Source organism: Python bivittatus, unplaced genomic scaffold, assembly GCF_059951505.1.
Source record: "Python bivittatus isolate LINGU-HERP-01145 unplaced genomic scaffold, Pbiv_v1 ctg000580_np1212, whole genome shotgun sequence".
NCBI lineage: Eukaryota > Metazoa > Chordata > Lepidosauria > Squamata > Pythonidae > Python > Python bivittatus.
In genome coordinates, this window is record NW_028277087.1 from 28,653,219 (window position 1) to 28,669,928 (window position 16,710).

Genomic DNA, 16,710 nt, shown 5'->3' on the forward strand with positions numbered 1-16,710 from the left:
CCTTGCAGAGCAGAGATTGGAGAGAAAGAGATTGCAAGAAAGTAAGCTGTTTGCTCTTCTACGCATCAGAAGAAATCTGATTGCACCAGCAGCCCAGGGCTGGGAGCCATCGGCGCACAAACAGCTTACAACACTCTCTTGAAATTTCTTCCTCTCCAATCTCTCTGCTCTGGCGGGACGGGGAGCAAGCGATTTCTGTAGGCAATCTCTCCTTTGCCTGTCCCTTTCCTGCTGCCAGCGCTGATTTAGTAGTTGTAACAGCATATACCTAATGTAATCCAATCTAGTATTTTGACAAATAATAATTTTTGCATAAAATAGGACTAAAATATTTCTCAAAGATACCCTCCAAAATCTTACCTTTTATTGTGTGTGTATGTGTGTATCTACAAAGAATTTTTTCTTTTATATGCAGAAAATAGTAATTTACTATTCTGCAAGTTCATTCTTTTCTTACCTTTTCCCCATACTAAGATATTTCCACTTGAATCTCCTGTGATTGTATCGCCATTTTCAGAAAATGTCACACACAAGACAAACTTTGGCTTTTCTTGTTTCTGTAGAATAAAATAGTTAAAACATCACTAAGCGACTATATCTTTGTTATATATTTCATGTAGTCAGTTCAGGCTTTATTTATTTAAGTTTTTTTTTTAATCCTGCCTTTATTATTTTTACAAATAACTCAAGGCCGCGAACATACCTAATACTCCTTCCTCCTCCTCTTTTCCCCACAACAACAACCCTGTGAGGTGAGTTGGGCTGAGAGGGAGTGACTGGCCCAAAGTCACCCAGCCGGTATATTAACAATTGAAAAAAAATACCATATTTGCTTTTGTCCCTAATGGAGAAAAAATAAATAATGCTTCAAGGAACCATTCTTGTGTTCATGGTTTAAGAAATCTTAAAAGTGAGAAAGTTAAATGACAATCTTAATGTTGTAGAACTGTATATGTATTTAATAAATGTTATGAATAGACTATATTGTACAAATGCCTTCTCTCCCCTGGTCTTGGCTTGTTGGGTCTGAAAGGCAATATACTATCAAGAGCCACAGTCTATCAGCTAAGATGCTTGAAAGACAGTTGGTGATATACGTTTGACAAAAAGGTGTAAGAACAAGTGTGATAAAACGAAGCCACCTATTTAATATATGATGCCATATATTGACTCAGGAGAAGGGCAGGGAAATAGGAGAGAAAGAGAGAGAGAGAGGGAGAAAGGGAGAGAGGGGGAGAGAGAGAGACAGGGAGAGAGAGAGAGAGAGAGGCCTCCCCTTAAGATTTATCAAGCAAAAGAGAAAAGAAACAATAAAAAATATAGCAGGAAAATATGCATGTTGGGATTCTACTAAGCGTAGAAAGGCTACAGAAATGAAGAAGTGATCAGTAGCAAAAACAATGTCTTAATAGTGTAATCACCAAATATCCATGGCTTTAATAAGATCGTCAATCTTACAAAAAATATAGTAAATTTTTGATTCACTCTTTTAAATTATTTTTAGGTACATTAAGTTAACTCTAGCTTTAATCTCACTGAAATAAAACAGACTTCACATAGTCACACAGTCATGACTAAGTTGTCTCACTGAATTTAATAGTCCTGCTTTAAGTCTGGATCACATTTACATTTGTGCTTGTGGCAAGTAGAATCTCTGATACAGATTAACTGAATTGATGGGATATACACAATATCTAGTAGCACAGATAATTAAATTAGCAGTTGGACACTGGTTTTGTTGCAGTTCCAGAGGAGATGCCTGGGTTGGATTCTGGCCCAGTTATCAGGGAACAGTTTGAACCTGTTGGACCCAAGGAAGTGGACAGGGTCCTTTGAGCTGTGAGCTCAGCCACGCTCCCAAGATCCATGCCCCTCCTGGCTTGTGAAAGCAGCCCAGGGGGTGTTGTGTGAATGGGCTCTAGAGGTGGTTAATTCTTCGAGGGTGGGGTTGTTCCGTTGCCTCTTAAAGAGACTCTAGTGCACCCCCTCGTCAAAAGGCCATTGCTAGATCTCACCATACTGGACAACTTTTGTCCAGTATCTAACCTCCCTTTTTTGGGTAAGGTAGTTGAGAAGGTGGGTGCACAACAGCTCCAGAGTGCCTTGGATGAAGCGGATTATCTGGATCCTTTTAAGTCCAGATTCAGACCTGGATATGGGGCAGAAACAACATTGGTTGCAGTTCTGGATGATCTCTGGCATGGGCGGGATGGAGGTTGTGCATCCATGCTTGCCCTACTTGACCTCTTAGCAGCTTTCGATACCATTGACCTTGGTATCCTTCTGGATCAGGTCAGGGGACTGAGGGGGTGGGCAGCACAGTGCTGTGCTGGTTTGCCTCCTTTCTCCAGGGTGGATTCCAGTCGCTGATTGGGGAGGAGAGGTCCCGCCCTCAGCCCCTACTATGTGGGGTGCTACAAGGTTTGGTGCTTTCCTGTCTCCTGTTTAATATCTACATGAAACTGCTGGGTGAGCTCATCTGGTGCCACGGGGTGAGGTATCATCATTATGCTAATGATACCCAACTATACATCTCTGCCCCGGTGCTTTAAGTGATACTTTGGGCGTCTTACCCCAGTGTCTGGAGATTGTGAGGGTCTGGATGGGGAACAACAGGCTTCAACTGAACCCTGGCAAGACAGAAGCTTTGGGTTTGGGGTCCTGCCGGTTCTGTGACTATATCATCTTTGGTGCTAAATGGGGTGGCGCTGCCCCAGACAGATTCAGTGTACAATCTGGGGGGTCCTCCTAGACTCGCTACTCCTGCTTGAAGAGCAGATGGAGTTGTGGCTAGGCGGGCCTTTGCATAATTCCATGTTGTGCGCCAATTGCGCCCCTTCCTGGATTGTGAGGCTCTACTCACAGTCACTCATGCCCTAGTCACCTCCAGATTGGACTACTATAATGCACTCTACATGGGGCCGCCCTTGAAGAGTATCCGCAAGCTTCAATTGGTGCAGAATGCGGCAGCATGGGCAGTTATGCGTGCTCCTAAAAGAGCACATATTACATCTCTGCTCCATGAGTTGCATTGGCTGCCAGTTTGTTTCTGGGTCCAATTCAAGGTGTGGTTTTAACATTTAAAGCCCTTCATGGCATGGGGCCAGATTATTTGAGGGACCACTTCTCCCCAATTACATCAGCCAGTCCCATTAGATCCAGCAGGGAAGGTGTGCTATGTGTTCCATCGCCCAGGGACTTGCATTTGGTGGGTCCCAGGAGGTCGGCCTTCTCAACTGTGGCTCCTTCCTTGTAGAACATTCTCCCCCCTTCCCTGTTGTCGTTTAGGAAGTCCATCAAGACCTGGTTGTGTCATCAGGCCCAGGGGTCTTTGTGAACTGGAGACATTCTTAGATGGCTCCAGTATAACTGATATTCTGCTCTCTCCGTGGGGTTTGTATATTTCAAAATCTATTTTTTAAAAGATGTGTGATAATTTAATAACAATTTTTTATCTTTTTATAATGCTTGTTTTTATTCAGTTGTTATTTTATTTAATTGTACGCCACTCAGAGTTGCTTTATGTGAGATGGGCAGCTATATAAATGTGACACATAAATAAACAAACAAACAAATAAATAAAAATTACTGATTTCATGGTTTCTAAGGGGAGAAGAAATATGTCAGTCTGGCTAGGATTTAAAAGAAAAAAATAAAATCATACAATAAAATGAAGGTTGCTAGGGAACAGTTCAGGATACAAAGAAAATAAAATATGTGAATTCTGCTGTTTAGTACTTCATATATCATTATAGCATTGTGACCTAGTTTCTAAGGAAGCAGCATGGCCAACAGAGCAAAACTGGGAGACAGAAGATTAACATTCCCCTAATGATCCTCTGGTTACAGGGAAAAAAATAAACAAGAACATTAACACTCTTACCTCAAATAATCCCTGCTTTTTAATAAGAGAATTCCCTTCAATCGTCCAAAAATAAAGGTGAGATTTTCCACATGTGACTATTATATTAGTGTCTGTGGGGTGAAAATCAGCGGCAAATACGGCTTCATTAGAGCACTAGAAGAGGAAAAAATATTAAAAATTTGGAAACAAAAGCAAAGACATAATAATATTAAATACTAAGAACTACTTGTTTGATAGCGTATCAGTGCATTGTGACTTTTGTTTTTAAATTAAAATACTTAAACACAAAATACTTCATATAAAGGTTTGGAAGATGTCTCACGTCTTAAAAGAATGTAACTTTTACTTATGCAGTACTTTTTCTGTCTTCTAATGCATTCTACTTACATATGCAAATGACTAAGTATTGGTCAAAGATTTATAATGACTTTTCACACATGAACCTTAAGCTACTAGAATGTTGTAAATCTGGATTTTATCTCCCAAAAGATAACTTTCTGCATCTTATAATGCCAAAAGACTCAGAAAATCCTGGCACAGTTTAGAAATGAGAGTTATGAATAGTGCAGTTTTCTTCACTTCCGCTTTATCCACACAAAATATGTTTCCTATGATTTCTTCAAAAATAAGTAAGCCTATGCAGAAGTACAGAAGATGCAGGATATTTTCTTCCCTAGCATTCATTTATAATGAAGGATGTATTTCAAGAGGAAAATAATTTAATAGCAAAACTAGTGGTCACATGTAACATCTACAAGATGTTGGAATGAAGCTGAAACATTATGAACATTTTTTGACCACAAAAAAATCCTGCTGGTCTCAAGTAGCATACAAATGACAGTACTGCAAAATACCTTGACCTCTGCAACCTTTTCTTCCCTCTGCCAGTCCCATACTGAAAGCACATGGTCATTGGAGTCATCCACCGAACACAGGTTACTGCCTCCATTCTGAAATAAAACATGAAGTAGTCCATCATCCCTCAGTTTATATGACTTGCTACTTTAAAGACAAGTGCTTAATAGCATTGATGTTCCAACTAAAATTATGCATTCCCATGGTCACGTGATCAAAATTTAGGTGCTTGGCAGCCTGCCTGCACTTATGACCGCAGGGGTGCTGCAAGTCCCCCCACCCGCCTATCTCACCCCCATCTATGCTGTTTTGACGCCCTGCCGCCCTGCGCTCTGCTGCTGCAGCTGATCATGCTGTCTTCTTGCTCCCACTGCTGATGAGGCGTGCCTGGCCTGCCTGCTGGGCTGGGTCAGGCTGGGCTTCAGCTGTGAAAAAAGGAAAAAAAAATAAGCAGTCCCTTTGCACAGAGCTCTTGGGCGGGGCTGAGCAAGGGGGAAAAAAATGAGCACAAAGGGACTGCTTGGGGGTTTTTTCCTTTGCTCAGCCCCGCCCAAGAGTTCTGTGCAAAGGGATGACTTGGTTGGGTTTTTTTTTTCTTTTTTCACAGCTGAAGCCCAGCCTCACCTGGCCCAGTAGCCAAGCCGGGCACACCTCATCAGCAGCGGGAGCAAGAAGACTGCAAGAAGAGCAAGGTCAGCTGGGGCAGTGGAACGCAAGGTGGCAGGGGTCTTGGAGCATAGGGTGGCAAGGGAGACTGGTTGGGACTGGGTTGGGGCAACTGCAGCTTCCTGGGGCATGGCAAATAGCCCCAGAGCCACGTGGTTCTGCATTGCTTAGCGACTGAAATTCTGGTCCTAATTGTGGTTGTTAATCAAGGACTACCTGCATTATGGATTCTTTGTCTGAACAAATGGTGTAAGAACCAACCCATTTTGAGAATTTTGGGACCAAAATGCTTAAACAACTATGTATTCACAGTCAGGTATCAACAAAGAAACTACAACTGTTTTTATTTACTTATCTATTTATTTATATGTCACATTTATATAGCCTACCATCTCACACAAACTGACTCTTAAATAAAATAACAAATGGACAAAAACAATCATTATACAAAGATAAAAAATTATTAAAATAAAAACATTATCAAATTTTTTAAAAGTTTTAAAATATACAAACTCCACGGAGAGAGCAGAATATTAATTATAGTGGAGCCATCTAAGAATGTCTCTGGTTCACAAAGACCTCCAGGCCTGATGGCATAACCAGGTCTTGAGGGACTACCTAAGTGAGCCTCACTTCAGGAGGGAGAATGTTCCGTGAGGAGGGAGCCACACCACAGAAGGCCCACTTCTTGGGACCCACCAGATGCAAGTCCCTGGCCAATGGAATGCAGAGGATACCTTCCCTGGATCTAATGGGATGGGCTGATGTAATTGGGGAGAGGCGGTCCCTCAGATAACCTGGCCCCATGCCATGAAGGGCTTTAAAAGTAAAAAACAGCACCTTGAATTGGACCTGGAAGTAAACTGGCAGGCAGTGCAACTCATGGAGCAGAGGTGTACTATGTGCTCTTCTAGGAGCACACGTAACTGCCCAGGCTGCCATATTCTGCTCCAGTTGAAGCTTGCGGATACTCTTCAAGGGTGATCCCATGTAGAGTGCATTACACTGATCCAATCTGGAGGTAACTAGGGCATGAGTGACTGTGAGCAGAGCCTCACAATCCAGGAAGGGGCACATTTGGCATACAACACGAAGCTGTGCAAAGGCCCTCCTAGCCACGACTGCCACCTGCTCTTCAAGTAAGAGACGTGAGACTAGGAGGACCCCCCAGATTGCGCACTGAGTCTGTCTGGGGCAGTGCCACCCCATCCAGCACCAAAGATGATATAGTCACAGAACCGGCAGGACCCCAAACCCAAAGCTACTCAATCTTGCCAGGGTTCAGTTGAAGCCTGTTGTTCCCCATCCAGACCTTCACAATCTCCAGACACTGGGATAAGACGTCCAAAGCATCACTTAATGCGCCAGGAGCAGAGACGTATAGTTGGGTATCATCAGCATACTGATGATACCTCATCCCGTGGCACCAGATGAGCTCACCCAGCAGGTTCATGTAGATTTTAAACAGGAGGGAGGAGAGCTCCAAACCCTGTAGCACCCCAGAAAGTAGGGGCTGAGGGCGGGACCTCTCTGTTTTTAATGGGAAACACAAACTGCAACTGAATTCTAAGACAAATAAAGTAACCTCCCTGTCCTTCTGCATTTAGTTACTTCCACAGATTTTCTTCCAGTTAAGCAGGGTTCTGCTGGGAAAAAAAGCAACTTGGAGCTATGGAGTACAAGATAAAATGAAAGAGGAGGATAAGATAAAATGAAAGAGAAGGGACATAGAGACCTATTTGCCTCATCTAAATGTTCCTCGTATCCAAAAAGTAGGTCCACCCCTTGCTTTGTATAAAAGTAGGGAAATGTAATAAACGTATACATAGCTATTTAGTGACAGTATTTAACAAGATTTATACCTATAAATATGTTTGAAAACTATGTTCTTATACTTAAACCTTCCTTAATTAAATAAAGATTTCACTCAAACAAAACTAATTCACATTTTCTAGAAACAAATAATATTATGTACCATTCATTGGTAAAATCCATACAACCAACACTGAAGTCAAGTTGCCCAAGAATGGATTTTGTTATAAAGAAAGGATTTCCAGCAGCCTCAGTTTTATAAAATTTACAATTGGCCTTGGAAAGCTTACAAAGCATATCAAATATACATTAAATATTACTTACTGACTTAGAAAACGCAATGCATGTGACAGCTCGATCAAAGAATCCCATGCCAATTACATGTAGTGTATTCAAAGTAACAGAGTCCCAGATGCGGACATGGGGCAGTAATTGCTGTTGAAAGTGAGCAAACAAAAACAGAAGATGCATTTAAGTAGAACTCCAAACATAAAGAATTCTAGCCATCCTGGATGGGATGTGCAGCCTTTTCACTTTGCAGATGAGAAAACAAGAGACCCTATTCTCTATGGTCAAATTATTGCAACAATTAATTTGTTAATGGAATGTTTAATACTATTTTGTTTGAAGTAATCAACTCAGCTCAAGGCAAATGACAGGTATTTTGGAAAACAGTCCATTCTATGCCAAAGTTTGAAGGTCCAATAATTAACTGCAGTGATGCTGCTGCCAAAAGGTTTAGGACACCTGCCCATGTGGAGCTGCACTGCTCTGGGATAAACATCATGCTGCTTGTATTCTCACAACACTGGCTTCCTTGGCCAGCTGGGTCCATTTTCTTCTGGTCTGGCTGTGGTATAACATATGAGCTGTGCCACATGTTGAAACTTCCATTGTATGATTTGCAGCACTGTAGCTCTGCACAGTTTGAAAGCAGTCTATTTTCCCTTTTGTAGGAATTCTTCCTTCATTCTGCCTCCTACTCCTGCACATCAAGCTCCCGGGTAGATTTCATAGGCAACCTTATTCATGAACAGAGATTTAATATTTTTAGTCAGTGTCACAGTCCCTGTTAAAAAAAAGCCTAGCTTAATTTTACCTGCTTGTATAAGCACCATGCTTTGAACTCTTGCCTTATCCTATCTCTTGGCCAGTGAGTTCAAGCAAACCCTCACAGTGGGTTTGCCTGGCAACCAAAGCAGCTGGCTAAAAAGCTATGGTTCCATACCATCATCACTGCTTTTAATGGAAATTTATATGCATGAAGAATGACATCTTGATGTTATGCACTTTTCCTTCATATTAACAGCTGAAATTTTTTTGAGTCAAACATATACAACGGAGGGGGGGGGCATCTGGAATCTTATTTTTCCTGTTTCTATGTACAGCAGTAATGAGATTATTTTGTTACTCCATGAGCTGATGTAGCTGGGAAGCAAGGCACTGACTGACGATTTTTGTACTCTCCTATTGGTCAGCTGGAGGGACCACCAATCGCCTAATAGTGTTCCCTGTCTGTTTTCAGTGATCCAAGGTTGTAGAAGTTGAAACAATTCTGTTCAAATTCTTTGGAGAATGGAAACAGCACCACAGGTCAAATGACAAAGCCCACAATCAATGCTATGAATTTGTTAGAGGTCTTAAGTGAAATAACTATTTCAGGCTTAGCCTCTCATTTGCAGTAGATATTAGAACTATGTAGTGTTTCAGATTCAAAGACAAAAAGGTGCTTTAGAGTGCATAAGGATTATCACCTATTTGCAACACCTTAATCAAGCACGTTCTCTTCCCAGAGTTGCAAACAGGTGCTACATTTACACACCCACAAGCAGTCCACAGTCCTAATGGGAATAAAACAAATGGATCATCAAACAAATCAACCCAGAGTTCTCACTCGAGGCACCCATGACCAGGCCCAAATTATCGTACTTCAGACACATTATGAAAAGACCTAGTTCTCTGGAGAAGGCTATAATGCTGGGAAAGGTGGAAGGAAAGAAAAGAGGAGGACAACAAGCAGCAAGGTGGATGGAGTCAGTTACAGTGGCGATGTATGCACTGTTGGAAGTCCTGAAAACCAGGTTAGGTACAAATTAAATCTATCTATGTTGTTGCTAAGAGTTGACAATGACTTGATGGCACATAATCAAAAATCACAAAGGTCTAACTTTGAAAATATTCTTACATATGAAACATTATGAATATTCTAAAATCCTGATGCTTGAATTATTGGAAAGAGAGAGGGGCCCCAATTCCCTTAGCTGGTATTTTTGGGGGACATTAGGGGAGATATGAGTTATCTAAAATTAATAGGAATCTGTCTGAGTTCATGAAATGTATTAAGTTCCTGTTGTGTTCTTATCCCTCTCCATAATATGAGAATTCTAAAGCTTTATACAAATGCTTTGTATAATTTCTTGTTACAGTAAAACTAATTACATATAATGTTTTTTTGTGTGGGCACCTTCAAGTCAGTCTTGACTCCTGGCGATTGCCTGGACAAGTCTGTGCAATTTTCTTGGCAAGATTTTCAGAAGTGGCTTGCCATCATTATGTATATGAAATCTTTAAAATGATAAAATATATTTCTAAAAACCAAATAACCTGATAGATTAAAACTTCAAAATTTAGCCAAAAACAGAAGTACTTCCAAATCATAATAAACTCCAGATCCAGTTTGCATTTGGAATACCCTTTTATAGTTCTAATTTGACATATAAACTATATTTTCATATTATATATGCATGCAGTGCATTTACAGGACCACTAGAGAGCAATCTTTGTAAATTTAAATTTTAACTTCAACTTGCACAGGAGACAGACAGAAAATATTTATGTACTGACAACTAAAGTTAATGCAGTGAGCTAATTCACCAGATTACACTTACTTTATTTATTAGATTTATATCTGCCTTTCATTTAGGGGCTCAAGTTGTATACACAGAACTCCTTCCTCTTATTTTATCCCATAACACAACCCTGTTGGGCTGAGAGAGAATGTCCATTATGGTAATGTTTATGTATGCCAGAAAGGAGATCTAGCATCCGTTCTTAGGTTTTTAAATTAATGACAGAAATTAGAAGGCCAAATTTAGGATATTATCTGCAGAGAGCATCTTTTTAAACATTTCCAAGCCAACCATTTTAATCCAGCCAAAGTTTTACAGTATGTTTAAATAAACTGAAAAATGAAAAGTATACACACTGTGTCAAACTTAAGAATTAGTCCCATATTCTGTAGTTAAAATGACCAACCAGAAAGCTATGGGAAGCCCAGAAGCAGAATATAACTGCATCCTTCTGCTTATGTTTCCCAGGATTGCTGCTGAATGTGGTATTAAATTCTGGTCTTGAATTTTCTAAAACTTAGATAACCATCCCTCAAGATTTTGCAAAATTTTGAAATGTGCTAGCTATAGGGGGTCCAGATACCTGAATAGTCATCAGCTGAAATATTTTAGAACCTGAAGTTCGCTATAATATAGATATTGAGAAGAACTAGCTTAATATGCAGGAAACAATAGTACTGATTACAATAGGCATCTGTATAGCAATGGAATGGCTGAGACTTGTTATAGATGACAATGATTTTTTTTCTTTTTGACAGAAAGCATGGTGATGAAGCAAACATCTTGAGAGGAGACAGAAGTGTGGAGAGAACATTTAGTCCAATGAAATAATGAAATATTCTCAATAAAATTGCTCAGATTGATAGTCCTCATTTAATCCCTTCCCACTTTTTGATTTCAACACCAACCATAAATGAGTAGGTTTTTTGGTTACAGCAAATACTAATGTTTATACAATTTTAATACCCAGATTAAGACATTTCTCTGAATTTTATTTCCCCTAGCAAGATCATGCTTTTATCCAAACTCATTCTGTCTTTTATTCATTCATTCTGCATTGATATAGTGTGACTCAAGATAATTGAGATATTGGTTTTCCAAAATAAGTCTAAAACCACCATACCAAACTATGCATTAACAGTAAAGGAATACTTTGAACTTCTGAAACAACATCTGAAAGCTTCATTTTGATACAAATTACTCTCATACCGAAATAATGCTAAACATTGGAACTATTATATACATGAATAAAGTGGGCACTGAATTCAAAATGGTCTACAAGCATGTTTCTTTCAGATGCTCTATGAAGTGTCCAAATCAAAGTTATAATGAGGCACAGACATTTAAGCAAAGGCAAGACTGATATAGTTATAGGCTGAAAATATAATGGGAACATGAAGCCCAGGAGCAATTTCAACTTCTTTCATATATTCTATTAACACCAGTTAATATCTTATTCACTAACACAAATATTAGGAATTAATTTTAACTCAGCTGTTCAACATTAATATTAAAACAATTCTAGCACAGGGTAAAAAGAATTTCATTTCAAGGAAATAAAATTCTAATAGGTTGCTTACTTTTCCATCCTTAGATGTCCCTGCGACTTGACCAGTTGCTATGGTAATCCTGTCAGGATGTACTGCTAGGCTGCCAAAAAAAGGAGGGGGGAAGGAAGAGGGAGAGAACATACCTTTATTAAGTAACAAATTTAAAAGCATTTTTCACAACATGAATTAAAACAACACAAGACACTTTTTAGTTGATATTTTCTGAGTATTTATTGGGGTACACAAGAAAACATTCTCAGTGTTTATCTTATCTCTTTTATCTAATATTAAATGCTAATGCACACTATAGTATCCTACAATGCTATTTTAATTTTTATTATTTTAATTTCTACTAAGATCTGATCATTTATTTTTCATGACAAAATGTTCAAATGGATTTATCAATCTACAGCATTTTCCAACACTAAAATATGAAGATGGCTAAAAGTGCAGTTGCATCAATCTCTTTATTCCCTTTTTTCTAATTATGCATATTTGGTGCTGAACAATTGATGAAGATTACAGTTAAGATTATATGGGATTGTCCCATTCAAATATTATTTCCTATTAATTCAGATATCATCAGCCATGAACCTAGATTGCTTTAGGCAAACCATTATTTAGTCAGCTTCAGTCTCTTAGCTGTATGTCCTTCCTAATCCGTGACAGGTTGTTTTAGGGCAAATGAAGTATTGAACCAAATAAGACTCTTTAGGTTCAACTTCTATTCATTCCAAAATGAAAGCCAGGAATTATTAATGCTGAATGCATAAAAATGGAATTATTTTTATTAGCCATTCCTCATTAGTCATTGCACTGTGTGAAAATGCCATGGCAGTGTTCCAGTGGCAGTACTACTGTATATCCTGGCAACTACCAGTAAACCTAGGGTCACCAGCATTTCTAAGACAAAGTCAGGATGTTTTGTTCATAGCCCGTGAAATATGGTGCTAAGCCTACCATTATACTTTATCAGAAATAGACTAAACTATATCGCTTTTAATGTTTTATTCTTATTTGTTTTCAAACCATCACTTTCCGCTGGCTTACCATTTCACATCGTCATTGTGACCAATATAATGTCTTTGCAGTTGTTCTTCAACATTATACAATACAACAACAGATGCAATGAAATAAACAGTTTCTCCGGTTGGTAAAAGATACAGATTATTGCGACAATCCCGACCTCTGTAACCATAGCTGGCATCTTAGTTAAGATATAACAACTGAACATTAGAAGTGACAATATTGTGAAACTCTGGATCCATAAAGTACTCTGAAATTTTACCAATTTCTGTCTCAGGAACAATTGGTGGTAGTTACATGTAGTAGTCATTGATTAAAGTTCTAGTTCCAAGTTGTGAGAGGACATATTCCCCTTTAAGAAGGGTGATACTTTTGTAATATTTTGTACACTTTTCATACTTCATGGCATATCATATATTGTATGCTGGCTCAAAGATCACCAACTTTCTATTAGAAAGCTTATGAACGCAGCTTATGAACGCATCTGTGAACTGGAAGATTTGAAACAATTGCAAATTTGCTCATGTGCTGACTTTGTGGAGGGGCAGAATTCCATATAGAACATTCTCCTTCTCCCACTTAAAATCAGATTTCCCACAGCCAATAGGAAGAGGTTCTTCCCAAAGGGAAAGTTGCAGCTCTTTTGGTCAGCATACCTGATACTAAGCCAGGACAACTAAGGCAACATAAAACACAACAATAACAAATAGCTAGTAGATTTTTTAATTATTAAAACAATTAAAATTAGACTAAAAGCAAATCACATGAAATCAGACTGATCTACACAAGTACTGTAACTAAAACTGAAGACTATATTTGATTTGTGCCAAAAAGATACTGACTTCTGCTCAGAATGTGAAATATTAACTGTTAGAAATAATTAAAAGAAGGGATCCAGCATAGCCAGTGTTTTTGATTAGTATATGATCTACATGGTTGTATTGAAAACCTGGTTAGTTTTTAATTTAAAAAAACACAGTATGGAGATGTAAGTTCCCTTTGAAATGCCACTAGAAACACAAACCTTCTTTAAGTATATTATAATTAGTAACTGCAGCACCCTACTTTTTGTTACATGCCTAATTTACTAGCATAATAATTAACTTATTTTAAACATACATCTTCAGGCTACATTAAACTGAAACCTTCTTGAGAGATGATTAATGATATAAAGATATAGACAAAAAGTTCCATAGCATTAATAATTGTTTTTTTGTGTGTGAAAATATACTAGTTCCTTGAATTAAAATGCCTCCTTTGCTTCATAACCTTTAAAGATGTACTTTAAAAATAGAATATGAGAAATAAGCAGTATTTAGTTTGAAGTGTGACCATAAAAAATGGATACACCCATTCCAGTTTAAGCTTCTTGGCTGGTAATTCTGCCTTTGCTTCCAAATTGTAAGATTCCACTTGATCTTTTGGCATGTACATGGTAACAGGACGTCCACGTAGAAACATTTTAACATACCCTTCCTCTATTGAAAAAATAAATCAAATATATAAAAAAATAGATAGACATTCATATTCAGTATTCTGCCATTTTACCATTTCATGTCCCTAACAACATCTTAAAGTTATGTGGGGGAAACTGACTTTTTTAAAGCAACAAGCAAACCTTATTATAATCAGTTATGCATACAGTTTTAAAATCTTTTTAATCACTGGAACTCCATAATGAAATAAATAAGTAAATATATATACTGGAAAAAGAAAGCATAACTTTCAGAAAGGAAGTTCCTTTTTTTTTCTATTTCTACCCAACTGAGGAATTAACTCTAACAATTACAATTAACACAGAAAAGCCATTAAAAATAATTTTACTGGTTTCAATTAAATATTGACATATCTACATATCAGTATCTATACATGTTAATATTAATGACTTCTTAGACTAAAGATAAACTTAGTACTTTATTTGTATTATTAGTGATAGCACACACTGGAACCTCAGCAAAGACAGATGGTAAAAGAACTATGCTGATGCACTGTGCATGCAACAACATAGCTGTATTTTGAAACAAATACAGGTAGTCCTTGTTTAGTGACTGCCTTATTTAGCGACCATTCGCAGTTACAACGGTGATGAAAAAGTAACTTTGTGACCAATCCTCACATTTACGACCTTCACAGGTCTATACAGCAAAGGAAAGCTGAAGTAAGATAATAAGCCCAGTTGCAGTTTCACTTAGCAACCGCTTCACTTAACGACTGAGTTGCCAGTTCTAATTGTGGTCGCTAAACGAGGACTACCTGTGAAGAAAAATACAAAGAAAGAAAACAGACAAAAGGATTATAGATTAGATCTCTGCTGTCATTAATCAAACATAATACTAGAAATACTTTATTGGGCTGTGTTTTAAATGCTCTGCTGTAACTAATTAAACATTTAATATTAGAAATACTTCTTAAGCGAGGTACTGAAGTAAAGAAACACTAATTTAATAGCAGATCTGAAAATACTGACTTAGGGACTTCATGGGGCTTTAAAAAATTACATGATCTGAGAAATGCCGATATTTTGTCTTGGACTTTTAGAAATGGTAAAGCCAAATGAAATTTCTTATAAGCTGCAGAAGTTGAGACTCAAAACTTTCTGCCTTTGCTGCTCCATTAATAGATCAAGATGAAGTCTGCGTTGCTAGATGTAATTTCAAAAAGTAGAGAAAATGGAAGGACAGAAGTAACAGTGTTATGAATATCTGCTGAAGGAACTTAGCTCTTCTAAAGTACTGCTGAAGATTGTCAAACTCTATTAAATAATAATCCACTTTTATTCTTATTTATTTATTTAAAAAATTATATGGTTATCCATCTTAAGAACACAACTCTAGTGGCTCACAAGAACAAAATTTTTTAAAAAAAACAATAAAAACAAAAACCTGGTGCCTCAGGCATCCTCCTCAGATGCATTCAACAGAACCACCCACAGGCTCCCACCTCACCCTATTCCAACAGTTGGAGAAACAGCCAGCTCTTTACAGTCTTCCAGAAGGCTTAAAGGGCAGGGACTGCTATGGAAGAGACTTCTTGTTAAAGAAATCTTTATTTTAATACATGAAATGACTAACGAAAAGAGTTTTAACCAAAATTATCTGTAGCTAGTAACAACAAATCTACGCATTTTATTTTAATGATTTGTAATTCTTAAGATTTAGAGATCTAGAGCTAATTGTTTGTAGAGTTTTTTGTTTTTTTTTTAACTGAGCCTGACTCCTGGAGACTATGGATGTATCTATATAATTTTCTTGGGAACAATATAGAACCGGTTGCCATTGCCTTCTTCTGGGAAGCTTCCAGCCTATAGCCCTGGTCCCATCCAAGTAATAAATAGGACAAAACTTGTCTAACTTTACAAATCAGCCAAGGCTAGCTAGGTACAACTGTTTCATAAAAGAAAGAAAAATGTGTGTTGGCAGAACAATAGTGCAGATATGCACTTTTTATTATTGATACATGCTGTTAGAGAAACTCTGAAAGCATGAATTCATCAGTACTTGACATTTTTATTTTGAAAATAAGTACAAATGGATAATATAAACCTTGCTATAATAAAGCCTCCTGCGTGGGCAAGGGACTACAGGATACACTGCTAGTCCTGTATCAAGGAACAAAACATACTTCTGCACTTAACACTAAGGTATGTATTGAAATTTGTATTGATTTATGACTGCCAATTTCTTAAATACAGGAGATAGACAGCAGGTTGTGATTTCTGGAAACTTGCCCTATCCTGAATGAAACTTTTTTTTGCTATTGTTTAACCAAGATTTGGTGCTAATCTATATCAATGCAAACCATAATTGATGTTCAGGTTTGATCTTCAAAACCTGGTTAAGAGGGAACCTGATTGATACAAACCATGAAAAGCACAGGTGCAGTTGAAATTTTAAATCTTAATTAAAGCTAATAAGAGAAACGCTTAGAATTGACATATGAAAAGAAAAGAGAGGTACAGAGTAAATATGCAATTTTTCCCCGCTGTCAGGGATATATCTTTTCAGAATCCATTTCATTTAAGATTGGACTTTAAGATTAATTTTTCCTGCAGTGTTATTGTTTTAGAATGTGTTTTACATTTGCTTAG

The 16,710-nt window shown here is 37.8% G+C and overlaps 1 protein-coding gene across 3 annotated transcripts in view; it reads right to left on the minus strand.

The window, feature by feature from the left end:
• EML1 (EMAP like 1) overlaps positions 1–16,710 on the minus strand; it is a 105,031-nt gene that overhangs the window by 32,099 nt on the left and 56,222 nt on the right. For all 3 annotated transcript variants that reach the window (XM_088149856.1, XM_088149857.1, XM_025173170.2), the window contains 7 exons: positions 13,972–14,101; positions 12,648–12,797; positions 11,628–11,697; positions 7,523–7,633; positions 4,720–4,815; positions 3,884–4,018; positions 458–557 (listed from right to left, as the gene is read on the minus strand). In XM_088149856.1, coding sequence (XP_088005982.1) covers positions 458–557; positions 3,884–4,018; positions 4,720–4,815; positions 7,523–7,633; positions 11,628–11,697; positions 12,648–12,797; positions 13,972–14,101 — 792 coding nt within the window. The remainder of the gene's footprint in view (positions 1–457; positions 558–3,883; positions 4,019–4,719; positions 4,816–7,522; positions 7,634–11,627; positions 11,698–12,647; positions 12,798–13,971; positions 14,102–16,710) is intronic.